At 42.2% G+C, this 27,183-nt stretch overlaps 1 protein-coding gene and 1 long non-coding RNA gene across 3 annotated transcripts in view; one reads left to right on the plus strand and one right to left on the minus strand.

Annotated features, from left to right (window-relative positions):
* The window catches only part of LOC126873985 (G1/S-specific cyclin-D2), a 140,647-nt gene that overhangs the window by 74,282 nt on the left and 39,182 nt on the right, over nt 1–27,183 (plus strand). The window contains exons 1-3 of one of the 2 annotated variants that reach the window (XM_050635489.1): nt 12,543–12,645; nt 13,762–15,636; nt 24,327–24,542. In XM_050635489.1, the coding sequence (XP_050491446.1) occupies nt 15,439–15,636; nt 24,327–24,542 (414 nt within the window). In that variant the 5' untranslated portion in view covers nt 12,543–12,645; nt 13,762–15,438. Of the gene's footprint in view, nt 1–12,542; nt 12,646–13,761; nt 15,637–24,326; nt 24,543–27,183 lie in introns of those variants that run through there. The other variant, XM_050635488.1, reaches the window with a different exon arrangement.
* On the minus strand, nt 928–10,097 carry LOC126873998 (uncharacterized). Its single transcript, XR_007692601.1, has 3 exons — nt 9,972–10,097; nt 9,621–9,872; nt 928–4,757 (listed from the first exon to the last, which is right to left on the minus strand). It is a non-coding gene; the product is annotated as an uncharacterized LOC126873998 (long non-coding RNA).

The raw sequence follows: 27,183 nt of genomic DNA on the forward strand, positions 1-27,183 counted from the left end.
ATCACGTTGCGAGTTCGAGAGTCCATTTTTCCAAAGAGATTCCAATAGAACGGAACGTATTCCGATACGAATAACACTACGCTAAAAACCGTCGGCAAATTTTCTTATAAACAACAACGAATCGTATCTTTAGAAGTAAGATCTGGTCTTTTTAAAATTCTTCTTAAAATAAAGTATCGCGTACACGCCACGGATTTTTCCTCCAACGAACTCTATCATCCTCGTACATATTTTTGATAATTTTTCAAATTTCCTCGAAGAACGAGAGAAAGCATATATGGATTGTACAATGATATTTCTTTGCTAATTTCAAGCTGCTAAATTAGAGAGAGAAATTGCGATCGATTACGATTATTCGCTCTCGCGATGAAAGAAAATTTGCGTTAGAAACGAGCCATACTCTCGATCGATTTATAAGCGAGAAATCGGAGAAAAGAGAAGAATATTCTTGGCGCGTGCGATTCGGCGCAAAATTTAGCGATCCGTCGATAGATTTGCTGCGAGGACGACCATCGATGACCGGCGAAACGAGTTACAGCATCAGGCCGGTTGTTTCCTGAGAATCCATAAGCGGTTATTCTACAACCTGTGTTCAAAGTACTTTAGTCTACACCTCCTTTGATTTTTGCTCTATGCTAAGAAGAACATTCCACGTTGCCTAGTCATCTCAAGTTAGCGTTGGCATAATGCTCGGGCTTCGCAGACTGGCAAAGACTTGCACTCGACAAAGAGCTTGCTCGGTTATTTACGGTGCGGACTCTTGAAACTGCAACTTTTGTGAAACGAACACGGAGCCTTTGAATTTTCTCGAGGAAACGAGAAACTCGACAGAGTAGCTAAGTGGGAAACGTGTTTAGCGAACTGGACTTCCGAGAGAGACGAAAAACGCTCTCCTTTCGTACATTCCTTCCAATGGATCTACGCATCTAGATACAGAGATCGTCACGTTAGTTACTGTTACGTCGACGAGTACGAGACGTTTTTTAAAGCCGAAACTTCGATAAAACTTTCCTTCTTTCGCAACATCGTGTATTCGATTAAAACGATTTTTACCGTTACTTATTTTAAGAACGTTACCGGGGAGAAGGAAAGTCAAAACGATCTGTACTATTCGTTTATTTAACAAACGTTACCGCAAAAGACGGGAATGCAAACAGTACTATTACTCGCTTCAAGAATGGTACCAGAATGCAAGGAAATTTGGTCCTAACCAACGTCTGACCCGAGAACAAAACGATAAAACAAAGATGTACTTCCTCGTAAGCGACATGTAACTTGTTATCACCCGGCATACGGGCCCGAAAAAGAAATCGTTTCTCGCCATGGTGAAAGGGTAACAACCCGTTAATAAATAAGTAAAGAGACGAAGGAAAGCGTGCAACACACCGGGGGTTAACAAACGCTTCCCCACCACGTTCTACCATTAGTACGTATACCGTCCGTGAACTGTTTCTTGGAAACGAGCGAGAGAACCGGGGCCAACCGAAGAGAAACGACCAAGGAAACCGTCACCAAGGGAAAGAAAAAGAGGATAGTCGGCCGGTTACGTTAGGATAGGTTGGACCGTTCTGTCCGTGGACCCTCCGACTGCCTGGCGCTACGAGTCTAGCTCGGACCAACCTTTAAAGGCGCTGCTACGTAAGCCTATTCGGAAATAACATTGAATTTGCGTATCCTTTTACTTTACAAAGTCTTCCAGAATTCTATTTCGCTTCGATTTCTCGAATTACTTGGATGAAAGTGTGAAATTGTACAGGCACTTTCGGTCCAGTTACGTTTTGCAACAGCAAGAACGACCACCGGTTTTGCTTCGAAAATCCTGATGGTTCCAACGTTTAATTTGTATTTTCCAAGCGATCTTCTACGAAAGGTATAATAATTTAACGATAGAAAACTGTTAAAACGTTTCTACCAATTTCATGTTCTTCGTGCAGTAACGTTTACGTTGGACGTATGAGAATCGATCTCGTGACTATTGCCGCTACGTTCCACGTAGTCGGGTCGAATTGACCCTGACGAGGGTTAACCTACCCGCATCAGCTCGTTTCAGCGTCTCCGTCGTGCCACATCGGAAAATAGGAAGCACGACGACGGAAGTGGAGCAATGCGGGCATGAAATCGAGTATTTAGCTGACGGCTTCATTCTGTTTAGGGGGAATCGCGAGTTAAACTTTTGGAAATTATGACACAGTCATCGAAGCCTGAACAATGCGATTAAACATGGTGCACTAGGTAGAATATATTACACGACTCGCGATTTACGACTCATTGTCGATACGCCCGCGTTTAATACACCGCTACGGAGATCTTACGACGGATAATCCGTAGAATACAAAGTTTCCAGTCGACGAATAAAACGGAATAAAAAAGTTGCGAAGCTTTTGTACAATTATGAAAAAAATTACGATAAAAATAGTTGTTTGATTTCGTCGTTTGATCTTCGATAGGATCGATTATCTTTGCGAAAGAATGATTTTTCTTAAAAGATGGCGAATTACTTTGGAGTAGAAAACGATACGATACGATTAGCTTCGCCGTTCGATTTCTAACGTAAGATCTTTATTTGAGTTAGACGTTCGATAGAAAAATAATACGTTTATTTAATATTGACAATATTAATACGCGATCGTAGTACCTGCGAGTATAAATAAGGGAATCTAATCTTCCAAATATAATACAAAAATGGAATGTAAAGCAAGGAGCGGTCAAATATCAGAGTTTGCAACGGCGCGACATTTTAAAGCGCAAACACGTAAATCTTAAAAACCACGATACGGGTTAAAAACCGAGATAGGACGCGAATATACGTCAAGGTTTAAAAAACTATACGACGTTTTAAATCACTGTAGACGCACGACGTAACTCGCCAAGTTTCGATGTAATCTTCGTTTCACGATATCTGACTCTTCGTATGGAATTTTTCAAATTCCCCAATCCGATCCTCTCCCATCCGTCTCACGCGTCTCTTTTTCCCCCGACGTTCCCAGATTACAATTTCACGATCGGTCCTCCGGTAATGATCTTTTATTCTTCTCCTGGAATACCATTTTCTTTTCTCTTTTATTAATTCCTTGGAACACATCTTCCACCGCGATTAGATTTTACGTTTCTCCGGATTTCCTTCTCCCCCTTTTTTTTTTTTTCTCCTTCTTCCTCTTTCCAATCCTACCGGATTTCGACGAGTGCCGCGACAAACCGGGACCCTGGTCGTCTTTCTTATAATTTAAACGAAGGGGTCGCATAGCGTCACGCGGCGTATTCCGGAGCCCAGCGCGAGGGAAACGACTCGTCGCGGCGAGACGCGGAGGAACCGTGGAGGGAGCCGGTCGTTCCACGTAGGAAAGATAAGAATGATTTGGGTTGTTTCGTTCAAACGGAAGAAACGTGGATCCGTCGGCAGCGCGAGAAACAGGGACACGCCTTGCATGAAGAACACTTGTGTTACCGGGAAGAATGTGAAATCCAAACACGACACCGGCGTTCGACGGTATGTCTGTTGGTAGTCGCTCGCTGTTGGATCATACTCGAAAACCTCGTGTTCTATCCGCCGTTACGATCACGTTTTCCCGAATTACTCGAACGTAACGTCGACCTTCGAAATTCTCCATCGACGTTGCTTTCGCTTCTCGTACGAGTTGCCTATTTTTCAAAAATCACGCCAAATCACATCGAGTTATTTAGTCTCTTCGTTGAGCGCGTATCTCCGGTAAAAACATTTTGCGTTCGCTTTGCCGCGATTGCGGCGCGTGATCATCAAAGGGCACGTCCTAATTAATCGTAATTCGCGATCGACGGAACGCGCCGATCCGCGTCGCTGTACGAGAAACAAAGGTATTCTGGCTTCGATAGGATGACGATATATGCTCGTCGATAGAGTAAAGAGGGCAAAAGCAGACAATTATTTGGCGCCGGCGGCGCCTGGCCATTATCATTACACTCGTGATACAGCCTTGCGCCGGCAAACACGTCGTCGATCGATCGTCTGTAATAAAGATTGCATAAGTGGCTATCATTTGTTGCTAATTACGTGCAACTACATTGGCAATTCTAGTTTCTCTTGCTTTGTCGTTCCATGAGAATGCGGATGAATGTTGCGCGTACGAGTTACTATGGAACACACACGCTCCACGGCTCGTAATTATTCGAACGGCATCGATGCTTAATGGTTATCCTCGTATAATTTAAATTTCAGTAAGACGCATGATAGAGATAAACAGAGATTTATTCGATTCCCTGCACTCTGTACAGAATATTTTAGTTTGGTCTATGTTGTATCGAAGTACGGTCCTTCGATGATTGCGTTTATCGAGAAAATACTGTTATGGATTCGATAAAACTAGGCTAGATCGTAGCGTTACTCGTAATGAGAGCCCCTATTTTTACAAACAACACCGTTGTAACACTTGTAACTCTGTATCGAGCGCGCTCCTTTATCAAAGAACAGCGGAAGCAGTTATCAATGGGGGCCACGATAAGCGACCCCTGATAGATTTAGTTACGAGAGATCGTTAAAAAGGGTGTGGTTATTTAATATCGTACTATCTGACACCATCCCTTTCTTTCGTAACGTCATCGCTTTCCACGAGTATTATTTCCTCTTCCCATAATTTTAAGTGTCGTGTCGCCATGTAGAATAGGTTTGTACACGAGCCGTTGACTTTTACGACCTTTAAACTTGGAATTCACAAGTATTCCAAGCTTTGATGCCTGGTAATTACGTGTCTGAATATGTTCTTTCTATTCTTCGTATATTCTGTCTGGTTAAAGATCACGAACAGTTCAAATATATTATATTACGAACTAAAAATTTAGTATTAATAAACGTTAGCGAAGAAGCGGAGATAATATAGAAATTCTCTTATAATCCTCTTACAAATTCTACGAATCTTTCGCTCTTTCGAACGTTTTATCACCTGAACGCTCTACCATTCAAATGTTTCACTATCCAAACATTCTACCGCTTAAATATCGTATTGTCCGAAACATCTACCACACACGCGCTAGTATTTTGTAACGAAACGTTGTACCACGATACGTTATGCTCTCTGAACGATATAGCGTTCGAACTTTCTATTATTTAAACGATACGTTTGGTTACTTTGTCGAGACGGTAAATCCACAGCGACCGTATCGACGGTGCATCGCCAGCGTCTTAAAGTTATCCAAAGACCGTTCGACAAAAGAAATTCTCAACAAAGGAATTGCAAAAGCCTGTGAACTCCGAGTTCCGACGAAATCTCCGATAATTACGAGACAAGGTCTCTCGAGAATATCCAATGTACGCGCAGCTAAAGAAAATCTCCAAAGACGATAACGAATCTTGCGAAAAGAGATTAGGACGCGTCGACGACACTTGCAAAGCCTCTGACTACGTTCTGCGGAAAATTGCGTAAAATCTGCCAGGTAAATACGAAAGTACAAGCGAAAAGACGGACAATTTCTTTCGTTGGATGATTTATCGTTACGATGCAGTCCTTAAAGTCGCCAGCCTCCGGGAGGAAACGGCATACGTATTTTCTGGACCTTGAGCGCAGGTACGTCGATCGTTAACGGTTCAGATACGAAGAACGAAAGCCGTAGGCTCTTCTGTTCGAGGTGAGACTAAATCTCTACAAATCCCTTTATTCGTGCCGGTCTTCTAGATAGACCAAAAGGAATAACAACGAACGCGCAATTTTTATTTAAACTTCGAAACTGGTCGTTTGACCGGGCCTGGTAAGATTTGCGTGCGTCGAAGGTTACATTTTGGATTCGTTTGGTCTTTGCAAGGTGTTTTATAATTTTAGAACGGGAATCGTTATACGGATTAATGGTACAAATGTCAGAGAGGTTCGTTGTAACGTCGCTTGGTGTATCTTTGAAAGTTTCTTCTTCGTAACTTTGAAAGTTTCATCTTCGATTCGAAGAGAATGTAACGGTGAGGAAAAAAATTGACAAGGAGCTTCGACGAAGGCGAAGCGATCTACCGATGCCTGGAAATCTACGTCAACAGGCAGCTATAAACATGTCCGAGCTGTAAATTGCTTCTACAGCTTCGAAATTCCAATTTATCCAATTTGCGTTGTAGCGACACTAGTCATCGATTATCTGTGAAACTCCTCGTCAAAATTCAGCGTTACCTCGACGAACGTGAACGAACGCGAAGCAAGAGCCGGCATTCCGCGAAACCCTGTTCGTCGATGTATTCATCCGGACTGTCTGACTGAAGCAATCAGACCTGCCACGTGTCGCGATCATCCACCTCGATCGGATATACCGCGCCAAAAACGAAGCTGCTGAAAAAATCCACCGCCAAGTCCGAATTAAGATAACCCCCGTCCAATTATCGCGGCTGTCAGCGTGTCTCGATCGTCGGTTATTACTCAAGGCCCAAGGTGAAATACCTCGAAGGCGCGCGTTCTCTCGACCGTGTACACCCGGAGCACCGTCGCGTTCTATTGCGAGAGAAGAGCGGCAAAGCAAACATCTTCCAGCTCTCGAACTCCACGTTCGACGTGCGCACGTACACGCGCACACAGGTCAAACGGACACACGTTTTATACGAGTTCGCGTTCACGTACGATGCGAGAAGACTGGCGCCACATCGAGGCTTTCAACGGTCGCGACGTTAACCCCGTAGTCACTTATGCAATCGGAAGGCTCATCGAAGGATGTGACACATTATGCAGCCACGTATAAATCATACGGTCAGGGCTGCAGGCATTGGAATTATCGAGCACGCCCACTTACCGACAGATAAGCCAAATACTGGCCGACCCAAGGCGAGCTGCACGAAATCGCGCACTGGTCGATCGTCGCGCTGGGGTGTGCCGGGGTAAGAAGACGTTCTTCCGCGTCGAAATCGACCGAGTGATTCGTTTAATCGCCAGCCACAAACATAGTTTTCTCGGAGGTATTTTTCGTCCCGGTTGATTCGAATCTTTGGCTATGGAGAGACAACCGGCTGGTTCCAAGAGTAGTTCGTCGAATTGGTCTGCGTGGCTATTAAAATCGTCGGATGTAAGATATACGTTCGATCGTTGTTCGAACGCTCTTCTACGCTGCAACGTAATTGTATAACGCAATCGACGGTTTCGATAAAAATTCGCTAAGCATTCGCTTACGAACGTAGTAAAAGACACGAACGACTGGTCCGTTGAAGATTCCATATTCTACGCATAACACGAACCGTATCGACGTAGCAAGACGAAATATCACGAGAGAACGATTTATTTTAATCGTACGATACGAAAGGAGGAACTAAGGAGATCGGCGCTGTCAGCATGAGACTTGCATCGATTATCGTCGAGCGGTCGATCAACGAGCAAGATAGCTTCTTTGGGGATTCTTTTTCGGAATTTTTATAAAAACTACACCGGGATTTCGTTCCCAAGACAAGTTCGTGGACTGGCAGCAGCGTTGCTGGCTGAGCAGCAATGGAATGCCACTTTTACCTTAACGGACGTTTCCAACGATCCGTCCGGTAAACCAAGCGAACCAAAAGCGAGGGAGCTCGCGAACCACGATGCTGTGCCGATAAACGCGCTCCCGTTTCGTTTTGCACCTGCTTCGCGGATTCCTTATTTCGGACGTGTGCGTAAATGAAGTTGCCAATAATGATTCATTGCGCGGTGCGTTTCGCAGTAAATGGATACGCGGAACCTTCTTAACGCTCGTTTCCGTAACGCTGGCAATTTGTCGCGCGTCGATGAGAACGTCATCGAACACCGATGTTCAACCGTGAGTCGTTTATCGTTCGAAACCGATACAACCGATGGAAAAAAAGGCCGTTTAAACGCCCTCGAAGCACTCGTCATCGTTGAAAGTTCTTTCACACAGGCATCCCGCGTACGTCGCACAGCTTCTTCAACGACTCCGAGAAGACGCGGCGCTGCGTCGAGGGGCGTGAACGCGCGCAAAAAAAAAGATTATTTCGCTAGTTAAACGCTAATTAGGCCCCGGGCGGCAATTCGCTCGGTCTGCACGTCGCCGAAACGAGAACGTTGATCCGTCGAAATCAATTTCAAACTTCGAACACAACCAGCCGATAAATCGCTTAACGAGGGTCGGCTCACACCGACGTTCTTGCGTTTCCACTCACACGCGGCCAGCGTGTCCGCCGATTTTTTTCGTCGCGTTTTAACCCTCAAATTCCAATTGCCAGACTCGTCGAATAGGGTAACGCTTGTTGTCGGGATGCTTATAAATGGCGAATTAAAATCTGAGAATGAAAGTTCGATATCGATCGGTAAGAACGAAGAGTGGCGAGATGGAAGAGAAAGCGGGATTATTTCCCGTACGAATTAGTACAGAGGGAATGCGCGTAGAACGTTATACGGAATAATTCTAATAATTGGCACTAATTCGAGCTTGATTGCATTATTAGTCGCGTGGCTAATGGAGTTACTCATTGAATGCGATTGCATCGCGGTGAGTAGGTATTATTAGATGCAATACACGTTCTTCCATCCAAGCAATTCACGCATCTCACTTTAAGAAAACAACAAATAGATCCGACACGTTGCAACGTATCATCCGTCAGAGTATCGAACATCCGTACGTTCTTATTTCAGAAAAATATTCATAAATTCTTTTCGTTTGTTACCGTAACTAAATTTCACGCGGAACACAGCGAATACGTATACATACAGTGCACCACAAATCATATAGGTAAACTGTTATAAACAGTACCGAGTAAGAAGACTTTCTTTGTCCACCCGCATCCATGGCTGCATAAATGTAAATTTAACAATCGCTTATCGGAACGTGTTACACGGCGATAGAGGGCGAACAAGTTCGGTTAAAGACGCCGACTCGAGTTGGAACCGGGTTCACGACTGTAAATGGCTTATTTACCAGGAAGGTGGAACAACTGAAAAATCTTTATTTCGAAGAAAAGACTACTGGTTCCTCTTTAGCTTCTTCTCTCTTTAGGCTTCTTCCTTCGAACGAAAAAATCTAAGGCGATCGTAGGACGAGAATCGTTGAAAAGCTAAATCGAACTTCGGGAAAAAGAAACTATTTTTCGTTGGAAATAGAGTTGAAATTTCTCGAGCTGCGATTCATCGTCGATATTACCCTCGAAACCCTTCCAACCTAACCCTTCGAACTTTAGATCTACCATACGTCGAGAAAAGCACAGACGACCATAAAAAAAGCAATACTCTTCGAACTACCTACTCTAAATTACGACGCAACGCTTCAGGAACCAAAAAAAAAAAAAAAAAAGGCAAGCCCTCCAAAAACACTCTTTGCGAGAAGAGAAGAAAAAGAAGCTCGAAAAAGAAGGAACGGAAGAAGCTCGAAAGAAGAAACCAGGTTTCCCACGTGGACGAAAGGTTTTGCGGCCGTCAAACGGTTCCAATTGCATCGAAATTCATTTTTTCGTAGGACACGTACGATCCGTGGCTCGCCTCGTGACGAAGAAGCGTTCGAGGCTGGTTTCGAAGGGGAAAAAATTGCAAGGCGTATCGTGAAAGATGGGTAAGCACCAAGCGGAACATTCATGCTCTAGTGAAATTAAATACTAGCGCGGCGAGAGTGCGTATAGAGTATAAAGCCGCCTCGAAGCCATTTAAACGAAGCCGAAGGCGAGGATATTCGCCTGGCTTTCCACCGCCATAAATCTTCGCCCGACGTACCGACCACGTGGTGCAACTGCTATACGATGACCACTTTGTCGCTGCCCTTGTCCAAACGTTGCGCGCACGATTCCCTTCGAAAGTTAAGATTTCGCAAATTGCCCGATTATTACCGTCGATTATTCTTCCGTTTCTCCGACTCTGTTGGTAATCGAAGATCGACGATCGGATCGTTGGTCATTGGATGGCCTTTTATTTCCAGTGGAACAATATCCATCGGCATGGAAGAGTTAAAACGGAGGTGAATGATACCTATAGAAAGAGATTATATGTATTAAAGTAACCGCTGGTTACTAAAAATACACGTTACGTCATTGATATCGTTTTGCCTTGGTAATAAACGTTACATACAATTATTGCGTGTGACCTGTTTATATGAAGCGCCGCCACAATGATTCATAGTTGTGCGTTTCTGCAATTAAAGAACCTATTATACTTGTATTTAATAGCTCTGTTCGTACAACCAGTAATTCTAACGGTTGATTACAATTTCTCGAATAACAGTTTAACGTAGTTACGGTAATCGTTTGTTTTACAACTTATTCGCAACAGCTGCTGCCGTTAATATTTAATTGGTTAAAAAGTAATACGACGTGATCAATGGCCTAGGAATAGATTTAACGTATCGCGCGTCAAGTTTCACATTTCGATAGGTGATACAAGTTACATAGGAAATATCGCGAGAGTTTATTTTAAGTCGATAATTGTCCTACGTATATATATTATAACGCGAGGAAAGACGCGCGTGTAACTTTAGCAGCAAGAAACGATAACGAATATATTCCATTCATTGTTAAAATTCCATTCTTCGAAGCACACAGGATGTTCTTCTTGTGAGACGCGCGTATACATGCACACAGACACACTGGGATTACTAGGTGCATGCTAGAAATAACGCTAAAGTCTAATTAGTAGGCGAACAATAACGACGAACATGGCGAAAAGTTAATGAATGCAATCGTGTAGTCAATTTGAATTTTAAATTTCATTGATAGCATCTAGAACCAAATGTGAAGAAATAATGGTTAACGCTTTTGGTTAATTAATGCGGTCTGTCTTACGTTTAATATAATTGGCCTGCCAAAAACTGTCAAATACACGGATTAATTGGCTACGTCGGCGAAACGTTTTTTAACTAAAAATATATAAATATCAGAGAATACTAGAAACCCGAATATTCCATTACCGTCTTATTACAGCGTGTGGTTATCGCAATTATTATAACCGCCAGTGTTGGAACGAATCTAGAATATATTAGCTAATGAACGATAGTTCGAAGCAACTGTTCCGACGACGATAGTATCGTACAACCAATAATGAACCAAGACCACAACTTACTCGTGACTTATAGTCGCAATTTGATTGTATGTTTATCCCGACTCGATCATGAGCCACCGTAATACGATCGTGACTACATCACTGTCACTATTGTTCGTCAGTGTCACGACGCTGTCATCGTGACCATGACCATGACCGTCGCTATAAAAATAATGCATTTACGATCATTGCTGTTTCGCTTTTAATATCGTCACAACTATTTCTGCCTTTCGACTTATAAACGTTATAAACGTTATTATTCTCGTTACTAATAGCACCAGTTACGTCGTTATCTCACAACGGGTAACTCAAAAACCACGATTTAAAGAACGAGAGACTTATTTTCATAAATCTATGTATGACACGGGACAGTCTCGATCGCGAATTTCAACCTAGATTTCGAAAGATAATGTTTATAATTACCATTTATCTCCACTTTCCGACTTATGGAGTTGGTAAGCACCGTCGGCGGTACCCCTCAAACATTAATAGCAAGAATCAAAGGACGAATCGCGGTAGGAAAATATAGAGAAGTTTCTGCGCGTGATAAAAGCGAACGTACGAGAGACTATACCTGCGATTAAAGTTACATTCGAATAATCGCGTTTACGGCGCTCGTCCAACCTAACCGACCGACCAATCATCGAATGGACGATCGAGCGAGCAGCGAGATATCCGGCCATCCGGTTTTCACCGAGCGTCTAATACAAGACGGTCGTGATCGTTCCGATTTACTCGGGCCGTAGTCATAGTACTCCAGCGTAGCACTTATTGTTCAGTCGTTACGACGTCGTCTGGTACGCGCTGCCAACATCCGGTCGCGTAAACTTGCACGCGCGTACGACGCTCGTAGTAAGCTCGTAGTACGCGCAAACGAGCCGAGAAGCCGCGAGTTTCGTGCACGAAGGACATTCCCACTCCTACACGGACCGTTTCTTTCTCCCGTTCAAATTATCCGGCGGAAGTGGCCCTCACTTTCCCTATACACGCTTCAGAAATTTCTCGACTCGGCCAAGAAACAAACGAATAAGCCCGCACTAGGGCTACGTTCGATCGCCGGATACGGAGAGAGGAGAAGGCCTCTCGCATGCACGGTTCTCGAGCCGTTGGCGATAATGCGATTCTATATTCTGCAGCGACGATAGTAACGTAGCAACGATTCGCGAGCAGTGCCTCCGCACCACGAAATCGGCCAACCAATTTTTATTAATCTTCTAACGACGCGAAGAATAGGAACGCAAAATGTCACGTTTATTGTTCTTCGAGTACATATAGTCGATACTGTATATACTATAATGAAACATTTTGTTATTTGTTGGTCATAGGTGATTGCGACGTAATTGTATCGTAACAAAAGACGCTTTATCGTTCGCGTACATCGCTATGAAACAATTTTAAAATACGGAGAAGGCTATTAGTTTATTCGAGATAATTTACGATAGAAGTTGATTAAAGTTGCAAGTTTTAAGTCCAGATCCGATTACGTGTTGATTATACGATCTTGGAATTACTACTTACATCCATTGCATCCTTATACCTGATCACGTGATCTTAGAATTACTCAATCCCATTTATCTTTTCTCTTTCCGTGGTTGCAGAGATTTGCTGCGGAATCGAGGCTATTATTCCATCACGGTGAAAATATGGAACGCTATTTAAAAAACTCAAGGTGACCTCCATACTTCTTAATCCCTTGCAGTTCCACAGAGTAAGATTCCTAACCTATCGTCTTTGGATCTTTTATTTTACATCTACCAATCTTTCTTCGTAAATCACTGCTTTGATCTGTTTTGTGATAAAAGAATGGAATTTCTCCGTTTCTCGTCACGCGTATATGGTGTATTACAGACAACACCTGAAGGAAGTCGTTCTTCGTCGAATGGAACGAGAGTCCTTCGACGTTTTCTACCGATATTTTTATCTTTCACAACCGATGAAACGATCGATCAAATTTTACACTCGAAAATGTGGATGAAAAATAACAGAACATTCGAAAAGAGTGGAAATTTCGATAGCAAAGAGCAAAGTAAAGAATTTCGACATTGTATATCAACGAACAGAAACGAATGAGTCCGGACTTGTCCGAACTCTCTCGAGTCAATATCGGATTGTGATCACATGGAACCCCATGCCACGTTATTAGAAATTTGAACATGGTCACGATTTAACGTGGCTATTAAATGTAACAAAATATCATCGAGGAACATGTAACTCGAAGATTTGTTGCAATTCGATGGAAAAATACGTTTTGGAAAAATTGTACTCTTAGTGGAACGTTTAAAGAAATTTATCGCTGTAAAATTGCGATGATCGTAATATTTTGTACAATAAGAATCGAGACGAACGTAGGCAGTTTGTATTTATTAGGATATATACGATAAAGATCCTGTAATTTCCAGAATTTCAACAGGTTTCCTATTATCGATTTGCTAGCGACTCGCGACTTATGGTACTCGCACGAAGGAAAACGTTCCTTACGTAACGTCCACGTGGTATGGATAACGTGGAAAAGAAAGAATAAGATCGATACACGAATATAGCTACTTTACTTTATACCTGTTAATAATTTTGAACGTTTATCGCCATAAAATTAAACTTATTCTTTTAACAAAACAGAGTTAACCTTTCGTGCGACTATAAATTCTAAAACGAGAAACTTGCAAACTGTGTTCGTCATACTGTACTGTGTACTCGTCGATTTCGCTCTGCGGCGAAGGAAAAAGATGAATAAAAAGCGGCATTTCGCTGGAAAGGGCAAGGTTTTTTGGTTGCGAGCAATTGAAGGGTTTAAATCCCATGACGAGATATTTCCACCTGTTCGCAGGTTCTAGCGGAAATGCTGAATCTCGCACGGCACCGAAGGGACTAGACTAGACAAATCGTACACGTTGAAAAAAGCTTGCCAGGTGACGGAGGGTCGAAAGACGGCAGGTTAGAACGCTACACCTTGGTTCCGTGGATATCGTGGACGTCCCTGAAATAACACGAGACGCCGAAGGTGGCGACCCTGTAGGTGGCAGTCGCGCTGGGTTCCTGTTACACGATGCGAATCCGGCACTGGCGCCCCAGTCATGCCAACCGATGGTGGGGGGACAGTTACGTTTCACGTGACACGCTGGCGCCTTGGTGGTAGGGATCGATCCGTGATCACGTGACCGTTGGCGCCGAGATGGTGGGGACGCACCTACCACCCCTTCGGGAAGAACGAACTGGAGAAGAGCGAACCACGGCAGGAAGACCGGCGGCATTCTGACCTGGTAAGTCGCCAGTGTCGGATCGTGAGAAAGTGAATAAGACTAAAGCACCGGAGGACATTTAAATCGACCGTGTAAGCGACAATCGTTTTTAAAAGCGAAACGGTTTCGCCGCGAACTGTCTACGACGCGGACGCAATTGACGGATTACGAGCTACGCCAAACCAAATTACGCTTATTTATTACAATTCCTACGTCGTACGAACCTTCGGCCGATCATTTTTATTCGTTCGCTACCAGTGTGTGTTGACGCGCTATTGTAACGCGTTTTCGGTTCTTTCTTGCTCTTTATCCTCGATCGAGAGAGACCGTTTCGACGAAACCGAGGATACGCGAAGAAAAACAGGAAGAGTCAAACACAGAAGAAAAGAAGAAGAAAAAAAAAAAGGTACTATACAAGATCGAGAGACCGGTAGCTACTTTGGACAGCGAGAATAGGAGAGACGAAAGTAAAGTGTGTTGTGCATGGAACGCAAGGGATAACAAAATCGGTAGACCAGCTTTTTTTCCCACAACTTTGTCGAACCCCGACAGATTCTCGCCGTTGTATATATTGTTTTCGCGTAAACGGCCTTTAGGTGAGTGATATTCGAAGTCATCGCCCGAAACCAAGGTCCTGTTACGTGTATATATACACGCGTACGCACACGTTCGACACGCGTGTATTCCTCTGTTAGTTTTATTTTGTGAAGTGTTGAGCAGTGTCCTGGGCGAGGTAAGCGTCTTGCCGTGCGAATTCGTGCCAACTTCTCTAGCCGTGGCCGTATCTTTACGATCGATTTGTGCATGCTCTGTCTGGTCGCGCCGGTGAAAAACGGTTTGGCAACGTGGCACGTGAATAAAGTGACACCGCGACGACGACGACGACGGCGACGGCGTCGGCGACGGCGCTGAGAAGAGACGGAAAATACGAACGAGAGGGGAAAAATACGTCTGATCTTATACAGCGAGGATTCGTTTCGCGTCGTCAACGACCACCGGAATCTTGACACGTACACACACACACACGCACGCACACACACACGCACACACACGCACACACACCGTGCAATAATATCTTCGATCGCGAGCAGCAGCAGCAGCAGCAGCAGCAGCGGCAGCAGTCATCGCATACACAGCCGAGAAAAAGAAGAGAAGGAGGTGGTGGAGGAGGAGGAGGAGGAGGAGAGGTTGTGCCGCCGCCGCCGCCACCGTTTCTCTTTGTCGTGTGTGTGCGTGTTTCGAGAGGTTAGAAACGCCACGGGATCATGGATCTGCTTTGCTGCGAGAACACGGCGGTCGAGCGCAGAGCTTACGCCGATCCTGCCGTACTTGGCGACGACCGTGTGTTGCAGAATCTTCTAAAAACCGAGGAAAGATACGCACCCAGCAGTTCTTACTTCGAGTGCGTGCAGAGGGACATCTCGCCGCTCATGCGCAAGATCGTCGCGGAGTGGATGTTGGAGGTGAGCAACTGTTTCCGGTCCACGTGTCGCCCTTGAATTTTCCAAAATTTAACCATTAACCGAACCTTATCGTCGCTCCTACCATCGCGGCTAGATACGTTACGTTGTTTTTTACGCGTCTCGATGAAATTAATAGCACGATCGATGGTACTTTGCGGGAAATCGTTGGTGGAAAAGTCGAAGGAGTCTCGCGACTTTTTCGATAGTCGAAAGGATCACCGATTATATACGCGTCTTATATCGCGATAATTTCCATTCGTTTTAACGAGATTCGTTTTACGCTGTCACGTAGAATGCGGTAGGTTTCGATGACTTGTTAAGTTATTAAATCGCTGTGCAGTGAAAACGAAAAAGAATTACACGTTATTATATATCGGTTATCGTTGTCATTTTATACGGCCTACCAGTAAACACTCGCGTTACGTAAAAGTTGGCAATAATCTCTCTCGCACCAACCATTTCCACGCAACTATTTATTAACAATGTATCGATATAATATGTACCGATAGCATTATCGCTTATGTTATACGTAGAACGCATTAATAAGCTACGATCAATCTCGTTTTAAAGTTCCATCTGCGAATACTTAAATGTCACGACGTCGAGCAGTCGATATACCAGTAGGATTTCGTTTGTCATCGAGAACATTAACAGGCCGTAACGCGTAGAGGCGTAGAGTGGTCGAGGTTTTTCATTCGAAAGAGATCGCGTGACGAGGAATTCTTTGAATCCAGGGTGTCACAGCCGAGGGAACCTCGTTAGCGTCGAACAGATCGAACAGAAAATTCCGTTATATCGGTGCGTTTGGGTAGCGCATGGAAAGCTCGCGGAACGTATAACGTTCGTGACTTATTTTCGGCAGCGGTGAGCGCGCGAGAGAGAGAAAGAGAGAGAGAGAGAGAGAGAGAGAGACGTCCGATGACGTCGAACGCGCGTCCGGGGTCCCTTTAAAATTTAAAAAACACGCTTGTTGCGTAGGTACGCAACGGCTTTTGGCTGGCGGGGCGCTCTCGCAATCTTTTACACCGTCATTGACGAGCGGTCGAATCATGTCAGTGGGATCACCGCGTTACGTCACCTGTGCGTTACCAAATGCGTATCGATGCGGACAAACACGACATTTGCAAATCCGGAGATTCGAATCTTGCCGAGAACCTTCCTTTTTCAGCCAACTGTGGAATCGAGTTAAACTTTCGTAGAGGAAATTTCAAATACTCGAGCAGAGGATTCTTAATGCAATTCCCTAGATAAATCTTGGTCGAATCTTATGACAATTTACGAATGATAATTCTCTGGGTAAACCTTGCGCTCATATTGCGAAAATTCGTATAAATTGAAATATCTAAAGAATTAATATGTAATTATATTGATTAATTATATCGATCAATATACAATATAGTTTTAACATAGATAGTCGAATCGAGTCACGGAATATTATAGGATACAACTGTTGGATATTGTAATGGAAAGGTGCGAGATATTAGCCAAAACGAAAATGAAGGTGAACGTCGTCCTAGATGTTTGACGCGTAATCGTATTCGTCGGTAGACTTCCTTCGACGACTATTATAACGAATTCCCGCTTCCGGATCGAATCGTAAGATTCCAAGATTAATTTTCCTTCGAACGCGTCTCTGGCTCGCTGACAATGTAGTCTTCGTAGCTCTCGGTTACATTTAAATTTCTGCTTTTCGAGTCGAACGGAAATATCCGTGTTTCTCGGCGATATCGTTTGCTCTATCTGGCGACAAAGTATCTTTTTCTTTTCTTCTTTTTTTTCCGCTCATGACTAACGTAACGGTAATCATTTCATTGTTCGGTATCCTGGTTGATCATTTGGTCGGTTCGGCTTCGAATTTCCTACGCATACATATGTATACGAGATTCAACTGAATTTGTTCCACGATCAACGACGATCGCTTTCTTTTAGTTAGCTGGTAAGAGACGTTGACCGTCTCTTTTGATCGTTGAAAAGCGAAACATTGTAACATACGACGTCCTTTCATTCGCACATTGATATCGTTTTAAAGAAATAAATCCGAACTCGTTAAATTTTGCAAATATCGTACGTTATCGAACGTTATATTGCAAAGCGTGTTCAGTAACGAAAGTTTCGAAATTTAACGGAATAAAGTTTCGCAATTCTGAATTTTTTCCACGTTGAATTTGTCATATTTTTTAACGCTGGAATTAAACGAATATCAGAGTTATCTAAAATATTTGACTAGATTCGATTGGACGAGGAAATCGAGCAACTGAAAATCAGAAATCCGCACGATCAAAATCCTTAGGCTTTCTAATGACGTAACGCTAGTTAAATTAGAAATCGTTGATAATCACCGGTATCCAGGCCACGATTAACCCTCCGTTGTCACGTTTCGTCACGAAATTACACCGAGATATTTAAAATCTCGGTTGTATAACTCATTTTATAAATACCGATAAGAAGGATCTATCTAATCTATAAGTCTATAAATCTTAACTCCTGATGCAATGTACATACGTTCGCCGATTTTGACTTTCAATTCGTTCCGATATTATTGCTAGAAGATCCCGTAGCGTTAGAAATCGATTGTTCCATTCGAATACGATCGTCGTACATTGCACAAAAGTGTCCGATTCTATTTGAAGGTAACTTTCGACAGCGTCTCGAGTGCGTTCTAATCTAATATAAAAACTTGCGATTTCACTTTTTATCAATTTACAAGTGGCGCGAATAGCGCCAAGCACTCGAGGTACTTACACTATGCTTATAATCAGAACTATAAATGTCAAATACTTACTAATTGCAGATTCGTTAAATACTCTCGCACCCAAGTTTCCGCTACGAGATATTTGGCAATTTGGTAAACGTAAAATATTACAATTTACCGTAGTAAACGTCGAATGTTTCGTGAGATTTAACGAACGTTAAACTTATCCATAGTAATACGATTAACGCTAATCGTACTGTTACAAGTATCGAACAATTGCAAATTCGCTAACGCAATTTGAAAACAAAGTTTACTACTATCTACTTTTCTTACTTCCATCTTTCCGTCTTTCCGTCTTTAAATCTCGCACAAATGCAGCAAACTGACTGCGCGATTTAATTGGAAGAAAGTAAGTTACGTCGGAAGAATAATAAATAAGACGCGAACCAGCAAAGGCATGGATCGGTGGGAAATTTAAATCTGTCGATTCTCAAGGTGATTCGATAATCGTGGATCGTTGGCGTTAAGATATTAATCGTGTTTAAATGTCCTTGGAAGTTCCTCGAACTATCCGAAGCCTCTTAACCAGGCCGATTTCCTGCGATTCGCGGTTCAAGGTCCGGTTTATTCAGCTGCCGATTGATTTTTTTGCACGATTAATTACAACGATCAGGAGGTTTGTAAAGTCGGCCTTGAATCATACGGGTACGTCGGGAACGTGACCGGACTGGATCGTGTCGTACACGCGTGTCGAAGTCCACCGCTTTGAATTCTTTGGTATTAGAGGCACTCGCGAACGATTCATTCGGTCCAAATTCATTCGACGTTGTCCTTTCGCTTCGTTCTCGCGTATCTCAGGCGTATTTCACACGGAGGCGAGTCTCTGGTAATCGGTCGATCGCTAAACTCGCGAAAGAAATCTCGCGAAGAAAAAATCTCGATTTCCTCGGAAGAATCGCAGAATCTCGTGCAACGAAATCATCGGTTTAGGGTTAAAGGTCGCCGATGTTTCAATTTGAAATCCCGTTAAATATGCAAATTTGTTTCTGTTTATACTCTTCCGCTTAATCTTCGCGGCTTTGATGTGCTAATAAGAGTTTGGTTGCCTCGACCATCGTGTTTCTTGAACGAAATCCTTTTAGAATGGAAACGTTAATTGTTGTAGTTGGGAATAAATTACCATGGTAACCTAATTGGTTCCATGTTATCAGTATCGGTTCGAATAATTTGTAAATGCAACGCGTTAAATTCAACCTACATGCTGTGACAGAAGGCGCGGGATAAGAAAAACGTAGAATATAGAACGATATAACGGAACCGATTTAATTTTAAATCCCAACATTATTCACGACAGAGATACTTGTTGGCGTCGACGATTCGTTAGTTAAAACGAAACGTTTATTTGGTAGTCAAAAATATTACAACGTTGGATCAAGGTTTCTTCGATGAACGTGAAATTATAAAATTTTAAATACAAAATCTCGAAATTCATTTAAATGTGTAAAGATGTGCTAAACGCGCTTATCGTTTTATCGTTTTCCACGACTATCGGTATCAGCGACAAACTTTACGTTCGATAGCTATTCAATACGATCCATGACCTATTCTAATGAATAAGATCTGTTAAAATCACAAACGCTCGAATATTTTTAGAGGTCGGAACATCTATAGATCGCAAACAGTCCCATTGAACTCTAAAAGAATCTTGACTGACCCCGGCAACGTCAAACGCGTTTCCTTTCTTCTCTTTGTCGGATCTGTATCGAAGGACGGATTAAAGTTTATCGCAGCAGATAACCAACGTACAAACCTCTCTATCTTCTGCCACCACTTGTATATAGTATATAGGAATGTTTGACGATCGGCGAACAGTTGTTAGAAGCCGTTGCCTAAAGCCTGATAGGGCAATACAAAGCGTTGTCCGGAAAGTTCGCGTGTGGTATCGATAACTCGTGTTCCATAAGAGATAACGATAATCCGTACGACGTTGTGCACGCGTATCGTGCAGCGATTTGCAGCACGATCGTACGAAGAAACGATTTTCTAATTACGAACAGTGACGTTTTTTTTTTATTACGTTCTATACATTTCATTTTCGTGGTATCGAATGTTCTTCGTAGCGAGGCGAAAGGAAGGCGTTCAAGGAAGTCTGATAATTGGTGCGACAGTTTTCACAAGGAGAGAATGACAGGCAAGATTATGAAATGCAAGTAGTATGGAATTTTCTGCGTTTGGACGCGAATTTTCGTAAAACGGTTCGTTAAACTAATTATCTGCGGTGGCGAGGGCTAACGGATGACCGTCCGGCAGATATACAGACGAGTTTGTTGGCCCACGGTTTTTATCGGCTAGCCTTCTCCGCGTTCCTTAATTCCAGCTCGAAACGTGTTGCCCGTTCGAACGAGAGATATCGAGCCCCAATTCGGCCAAACTTTCTTTAATATTTGAACAGATGCACGATGTAATTATCCAAAGCCTTTTCTCTTAATTCTTCTCCTTTGCAACGGCCGATCGAGCGGAATGGTTCCGCCTTCTTCTTTTCAATGCACGAAATTTGCTCGCTCCATTGTCTCCTTCTGCCGTGTAACTTCATTTAGCTTGAATAATAGGACTTTTTTATATTCGTAAGCGTCGTAATTTTTGTGCGATTCTTTTCGAATAAATTCGTACGAGTTTCTTTACTTTATACTGTAGATTAAAATTTGACCAACGGTGTGCACAGCGAACTGAAAACGCATCTGCGCGACACACTTTGTGCCTCGAACGTACAAAAACGCCGCCATAAATCGCCACCCCAGAAAGGATATTGGTAAGCTAGGTCGATTCGTAGAAACGACCACCTTCGAAACTCGAAAAATCCCAAGTCTTTGAAAGAAATATCGCTTCGACTATCCACGATGATTTACAGGAATAATGCTTCAAAAGTAATTAGGCAGCGAGCGAGAAAAAGGGCTCGGTAGATAAAAATTAACTTGCAGAGATAACAATGATGTTTTTGATGAGAAAAGAAATACAATTTTTAGTTGCTTATTGAATACGATTTTAGACGCTCTTTCGACGTCGATGTAATTCGAAGAAACTTTATCTCGTTAAATCGAGGTGGAGAACAGCGCGGTTCATCCCCGTTGAAAAGAAATCGCCGTCCAAAAAGAATCTTCCAGTCTGAGATGTAAATTACTAGTAACATCGACCGAGTGATACGTAATTCAAAGAAAGTAACCGCAAAAGCGTCACAGATTGTAACAGCATTTCGTCGAATCGAATTATTCTAATTTGGTCAGACTCTACAAGTTTTCATTTTGTTTCATTTTATCGGTAGATCTTTCCAAGGGAAAAAGTCAGTTTCGAAATTGATCGATCTATCTTCCACTAAACATCGTCCCCTCTAAATAATAATTAAATATTAATTTTCTTATCTGCCAGTACATCCAGAGTGGAGTATTCTGTTCGAATAAATTTTAATTCGTAACCTTCCACTCGCTCTAAATATTCCCATACGATTCTCACATTACTTATTCCGCGTACGTATAATGGATTTCGATTAAAACGATCTAAACTCTGTCTTATCAATACGCTTCGTAATGCTCCCACGTTCTCCGAAGTTCTAACCTCGACTGGCCCAAACGTAATCTTCCACGGATCTGAAGCAAAAAGGCATCCTTTCATGCCGCTAATTGAACCTACAGTCATTAAAACTTACACCGCGAAATTTTTGCCTTTTTTTTTTTTTTTTGCAGCCTCGTAACGCGTTTAATCGATGATGGGACACAGACAATTATTTCGTTAAACCGGTAGTACTAATTGGTCGTGGTATACGCACGACGAAGCGCAATTAGAAGAAGGGGTGTTCGAAAAGGGTGGAATCGTCGGTCACGCTCAATAAGTCGTGACGCAACGACGATTCGTACGGCTGCGCTTAAACCGGTAGGAAAGCAACCGGTGGGACTTCGGTGCTGGAAAATTTCGGTCAACCTCCGTTCCGGTAGTGCGCGGGGACACGGTACAAGTAATTTTTGTAAGCGATATCGTTAACTTGTTAACTTAATTTGACAAAAGAGGACGAAACTCTGCGCGAGAGGTAAAATTTACCGATATAAAGGTAACGACGCGTTAAAACACGGTGATTCTGTAAGAAAATGAATCGTTTCGTCTCGAGCGTCGTCGGCGATCTGCACTAAGAATCAACACGTTCTTCTCGATCGATATATTTCGGTATGCAGAATTCGAAATTTTGTTTCTTCGACTCGTAGTTCGTATCTTGCTACCTGTATCTCGTGTTTTACGTTTGATTTTTCGATTTTGCAGTAATTGTTGTTTGAAGAGTTAACGGTATCGACGAAAGCGTCGAAACGATAATCTTTTAACGCAAATAACACCTTTGACAAAATCCGTGTATCGTATCTCGTATCGCTTTGTATCTCGATCCTCGAATTTGCAATAATTGCACTTTGAGAAATTCTCCTGAAGAGGTAACGTGTATCTGCAGAAGCGTCGAAACAATCTTTTGATACAAACAATGGCTTTTAAATAAAATGTATTGCATATCTTTTATCAATTTGTATCGTTGCGCGTATCTCTTTAACTTTGCAATAATTGTTTGCAATAATTCATTTTGAGAGTTAACAGTATCGACAGAGGCGTTAAAACGATAATCTTTAACGCAAATGACACCTTTGACAAAATCCGTGTATCGTATCTCGTATCGCTTTGTATTTCGATCCTCGAATTTGCAATAATTGCACGTTGAGAAATTCTCCTGAAGAGCTAGCGTATATTTGCAGAACCGTCGAAACAATCTTTTGATACAAACTATGGCTTTTAAATGAAATGTATTGCATATCTTTTATCAATTTGTATCGTTGCGCGTATCTCTTTAACTTCGCAATAATTGCTTGCAATAATTCATTTTGAGAGTTAGCAGTATCTCTGAAGAAAAAAGAATCGACGAGGTATATCTTCAATACATATTTAATTAGGAAATCTTGCGTAAGTCATATTTTCGATTAGCCCTCGTTGCTTAATAGCTAAAAATGAAATGCACGATATAATACGTAATTTTCTCGTTGAACTAACGATCGTTTTTATTTATTCGTACAAGGTTAATCTTATCCGCTTAACGAACGCCGCGAAACTGACCGAAATCGATGTTTCGTTTATTTCTATTGGACTTTAGACGCAGTGTGTTCGTTTAGCGAAGAATTATTTCAACCCGTCGTACTGGAATTTCGTACGACGCCGAAAGCTCGTTATACTCTTCTTCAGCATCGACTGTATCGATTGTATCTTCTCTCTCTCTTCGAGAATGCTTTGAAAACAAAAACCGAGGTCCCCGACCTGTGCCCCAGGGTGATCGATTAGCCAAAGCCACGATGTTAAAATACGAGGAGAGGAAATCCGGTCTGACGTATTCCCTTCTTCTTTTTCTTCTTTTTTCGGCTTTACTGTTATTTTATTAATTTGCCGTTAATTTCCACCAAACTAAACACACCACCAACCTTCTTTCTTTTTTTCTTTCTTTTTCTCTTTTTTTGCTTCTCTGGGAACGAGCTCGAGATTTTTTCTTATAAATTTAGTAGATATGTTAAATCCCTTTCTGATAGACAATATTCGCGATATAATCTCCGATGATAAATTTTCTTACGGAATAACTTTTGAGATTTTACAGAAAAATTTGTTTCGCCGATGTCGAAGAATCTCGACGCATTTTACGTTCTGTAATTTACCCGGTTTTAGCGACATGTGACTGTATCAAGCGAAAATACGTAACTGTACTCGCGTTCCACCTAACCTGCATCATCCAGGTATCGATAGTCCCCTAACTTCGTCCAAGCATCACTTGCCATCGCTTTCCTTTGAAACAGCGCGACGGGACAAATTGTCGAGAGCAATCGTTTTCGTGTTTCGTCGCAACGAAACAAGGGACCCTGTCGTGTTGGGTCTAGCCGCGAGCCAAACGAGAGGACACGATTCTAATCTGTTGGTTGATGATCGGTGACAGGTATGCGAGGAGCAGAAGTGCCAGGACGAGGTCTTTCCCCTGTCCATGAACTACGTCGACAGGTTCCTCTCGATCTGCCCTATCAGGAAGTCGCAGCTGCAGCTACTAGGAACTGCCTGTTTGCTTCTCGCCTCGAAATTGCGAGAACCATCGCCGCTGACCGCCGAGGCGCTTGTTTTCTACACAGACAACTCCGTCACCCTGGATGACCTATGGGTAAGTGTTCATAGAATCGCACTGCCTTTCGCTTTTGTTCCCGCTTATTGCTTATATCGATAAATTCTCTCTTCCCTTACGGTGGTCGAACATTCGCGCACACGTCGATTCTTACAAAGAATTCGCTTCTTCGGATCTCGATTGGGTAACGTTTCGAACTTCGGCGGTCGAAGGGAGGCTTTTGCATTGTTAATTTTTAATTATTGGATTGGAACGACGATTTTATTAATTATTGGATTGGCGATTGGAACGAAAAGCGAAGAATACCGACAATTTACTGCGCGATTTATCGCTCAGTTTCTATAAATTTCTACCTCGATGCTAAGAGCTCTAGCGCTTCGACCATCGATTATATTACAGTTGCGAGATTGAGACTAGAGGAAAAGAACGTCTTAATCAAATGGCAAATATAATGATACAAACGGTAAGAGATTATTGCGTCTAAATAAATAAGTACATAATGACTGCTCACGAAAGTTTAGTCATTTTGGTGGATATACCTTGTTCAGATACCCAAATATCGAGTTATACGTTCTTTCACAACTATTGGCTATAGGAAAAGAGGGAAAATCCTGTTAGTAAACGCTGTCAGCTGCTACCGATAAAACGCTGTGCGTTAATGAAACACACCAGAGCTTATCGTTGATTGCACCTTCTCGATAAGTTTTAGGTAGAGTATTGTCAGGTTTTCGGTGCAAAGTAGTCTGACTGACATCTGCCTACCATTTCTATCCGAGAAAAGTGGTTCCGCGTTCTTTGTCGAATAAAAAAAAAAAAAAAAAAAAAGTTTCGAAGCTTTTTCAATTTTGCGCGGTATCCGAAATTTCTTTTTACCTTGGCAAAAGTTTCCATACGATAGCACTTTGTGAAAGTTTATTTTAATCGTTTAAGAGTCGTTTAAAGAAAAATCGACTCGAGTAGCTATTTGTTTACAGATATTCGAGAGATTAGATTTTTATTAAAATAACAGGTTACATTGGCGATATAAAGTTGAACAACGATTGCACGATACTATCGTGTCTTATGCGATATTTTCGCATAATCTTTCGTCGAAGATAATTTTGGCGCTTTGATAAGGCATTTTAATAAACATTTCGTTATCTACGATTGTCGTCCGCCTGTGATTGAATATGTTTCTTAAAAAAAAAAAAAAAAAAAAATCAACAACGACAAAGGAAAGGAAAAAAAAAAAGGAAAAATATAGAAAAGTGTCGCCAGCTGGATGAAACGTACACAATGGTGCGCGATGAATCTCCTTTTCTCGTTAAAATGTATCGTAGACCACTATCGATTCGCCTGCTCGTATGCCAAAGCCATGAAACTTTCATAGGAGAAATTTTACGGTAGGTTTGTCGCAGCATTTGGCGAAAACAGTTGGGGAAATAGAGCACGTTATCGATATCAGACGCTTTTGTTTCTCGATTGTTCCCCGACAAGGACCGTTAAATAAATGGCCGAAACTCAAGCCGCCGATAACTCGTCCTATCGATAGCCTCGCCGATTATCGTGCGATCCGACGTTACGCGTGCAACGTTACGAAGTCTTCTAACTCGTTCCACATTCATGGAATGTAAGAATCACAGCAGACGCAGGCAATTTTCTTGCTTATTCAACCTTGTCATCGTCTGTTCGTGTCATGGTTCCTTTCTATCGCGATTTTCGATCTGTGCAATTACGTTCTTGTGGATTTAATCCTTGCGCGGATAGGATTCCACGATTACTTAACAAAGTGTACGAGTAGCTTCGAAGCTCGGATATTTGAAACTTTCGAATTTAAATTTTGACGTCAAAATGTCCGAAGAACAGGTATATAGAGCAGTTTCGCCGTGTTTCTACGTGTTTCGCGATATAAATAAAAAAAAAAGACATTTTGGAAAAGAGCCATACTAAAAATGTAAGACAAACTAGTAGCAACAAATAAAAAGGAAAAAATCGTCGTGAGGTATAAAACTTTAGCAAACAAAATCACCAGACGGTTCTTTATTTACTATCTAATCTGGCCTCGGATGGCATTGCCAATTTATTAAAAATCCGAATTGGGAACGTGTAGTTCTTTATCAGATAAAGATCGATGCTATCGAGAGGATTTCGCTGGGTCTGTTATTTGATCGATTAAACTTGCCGACAATCTCTACGTTCCTAACAAATTCTCAATGTCGCGAGACATTTAAATTTCCTAGGAACGTCGCTGCCTTAAAAAGAGCTTTCCGCTTTAAACAATTCAACGTAACAGTCTATTTATATTTTATCGTTACCTGGTAATCTACAGATAGATGGATAGATTCTTTTCGCTCATTAAATATTATTACACCTCGAATGTTGGCACATTCGTATTTCTAACTTTGTATTTCACACAGATACGTAAAAATCCATAATCGACTCATGAAAATTACGTAGTTAATTGAATAGGTTTCTAAATATAGAGAGAGAGAGAGGGAGAGTGAGAACGGACAATTTATCGATGCATAGTTCGATCGATTCCATGAATCATCGTATGAAATATGAAAATTGCTAGGGTTTGGGATGAAAATAGTCATTGGAATCGGCGCCACCTTCCGTTAAAATGTCACGACTTCCTGAGAGATGACAAATCTTGCAAAATCTCGTAGGTGAGCCATCTGATTTGTTGGAGGTTTATTAG

This window comes from Bombus huntii, chromosome 15 (genome assembly GCF_024542735.1).
Source record: "Bombus huntii isolate Logan2020A chromosome 15, iyBomHunt1.1, whole genome shotgun sequence".
Classification (NCBI taxonomy): domain Eukaryota; kingdom Metazoa; phylum Arthropoda; class Insecta; order Hymenoptera; family Apidae; genus Bombus; species Bombus huntii.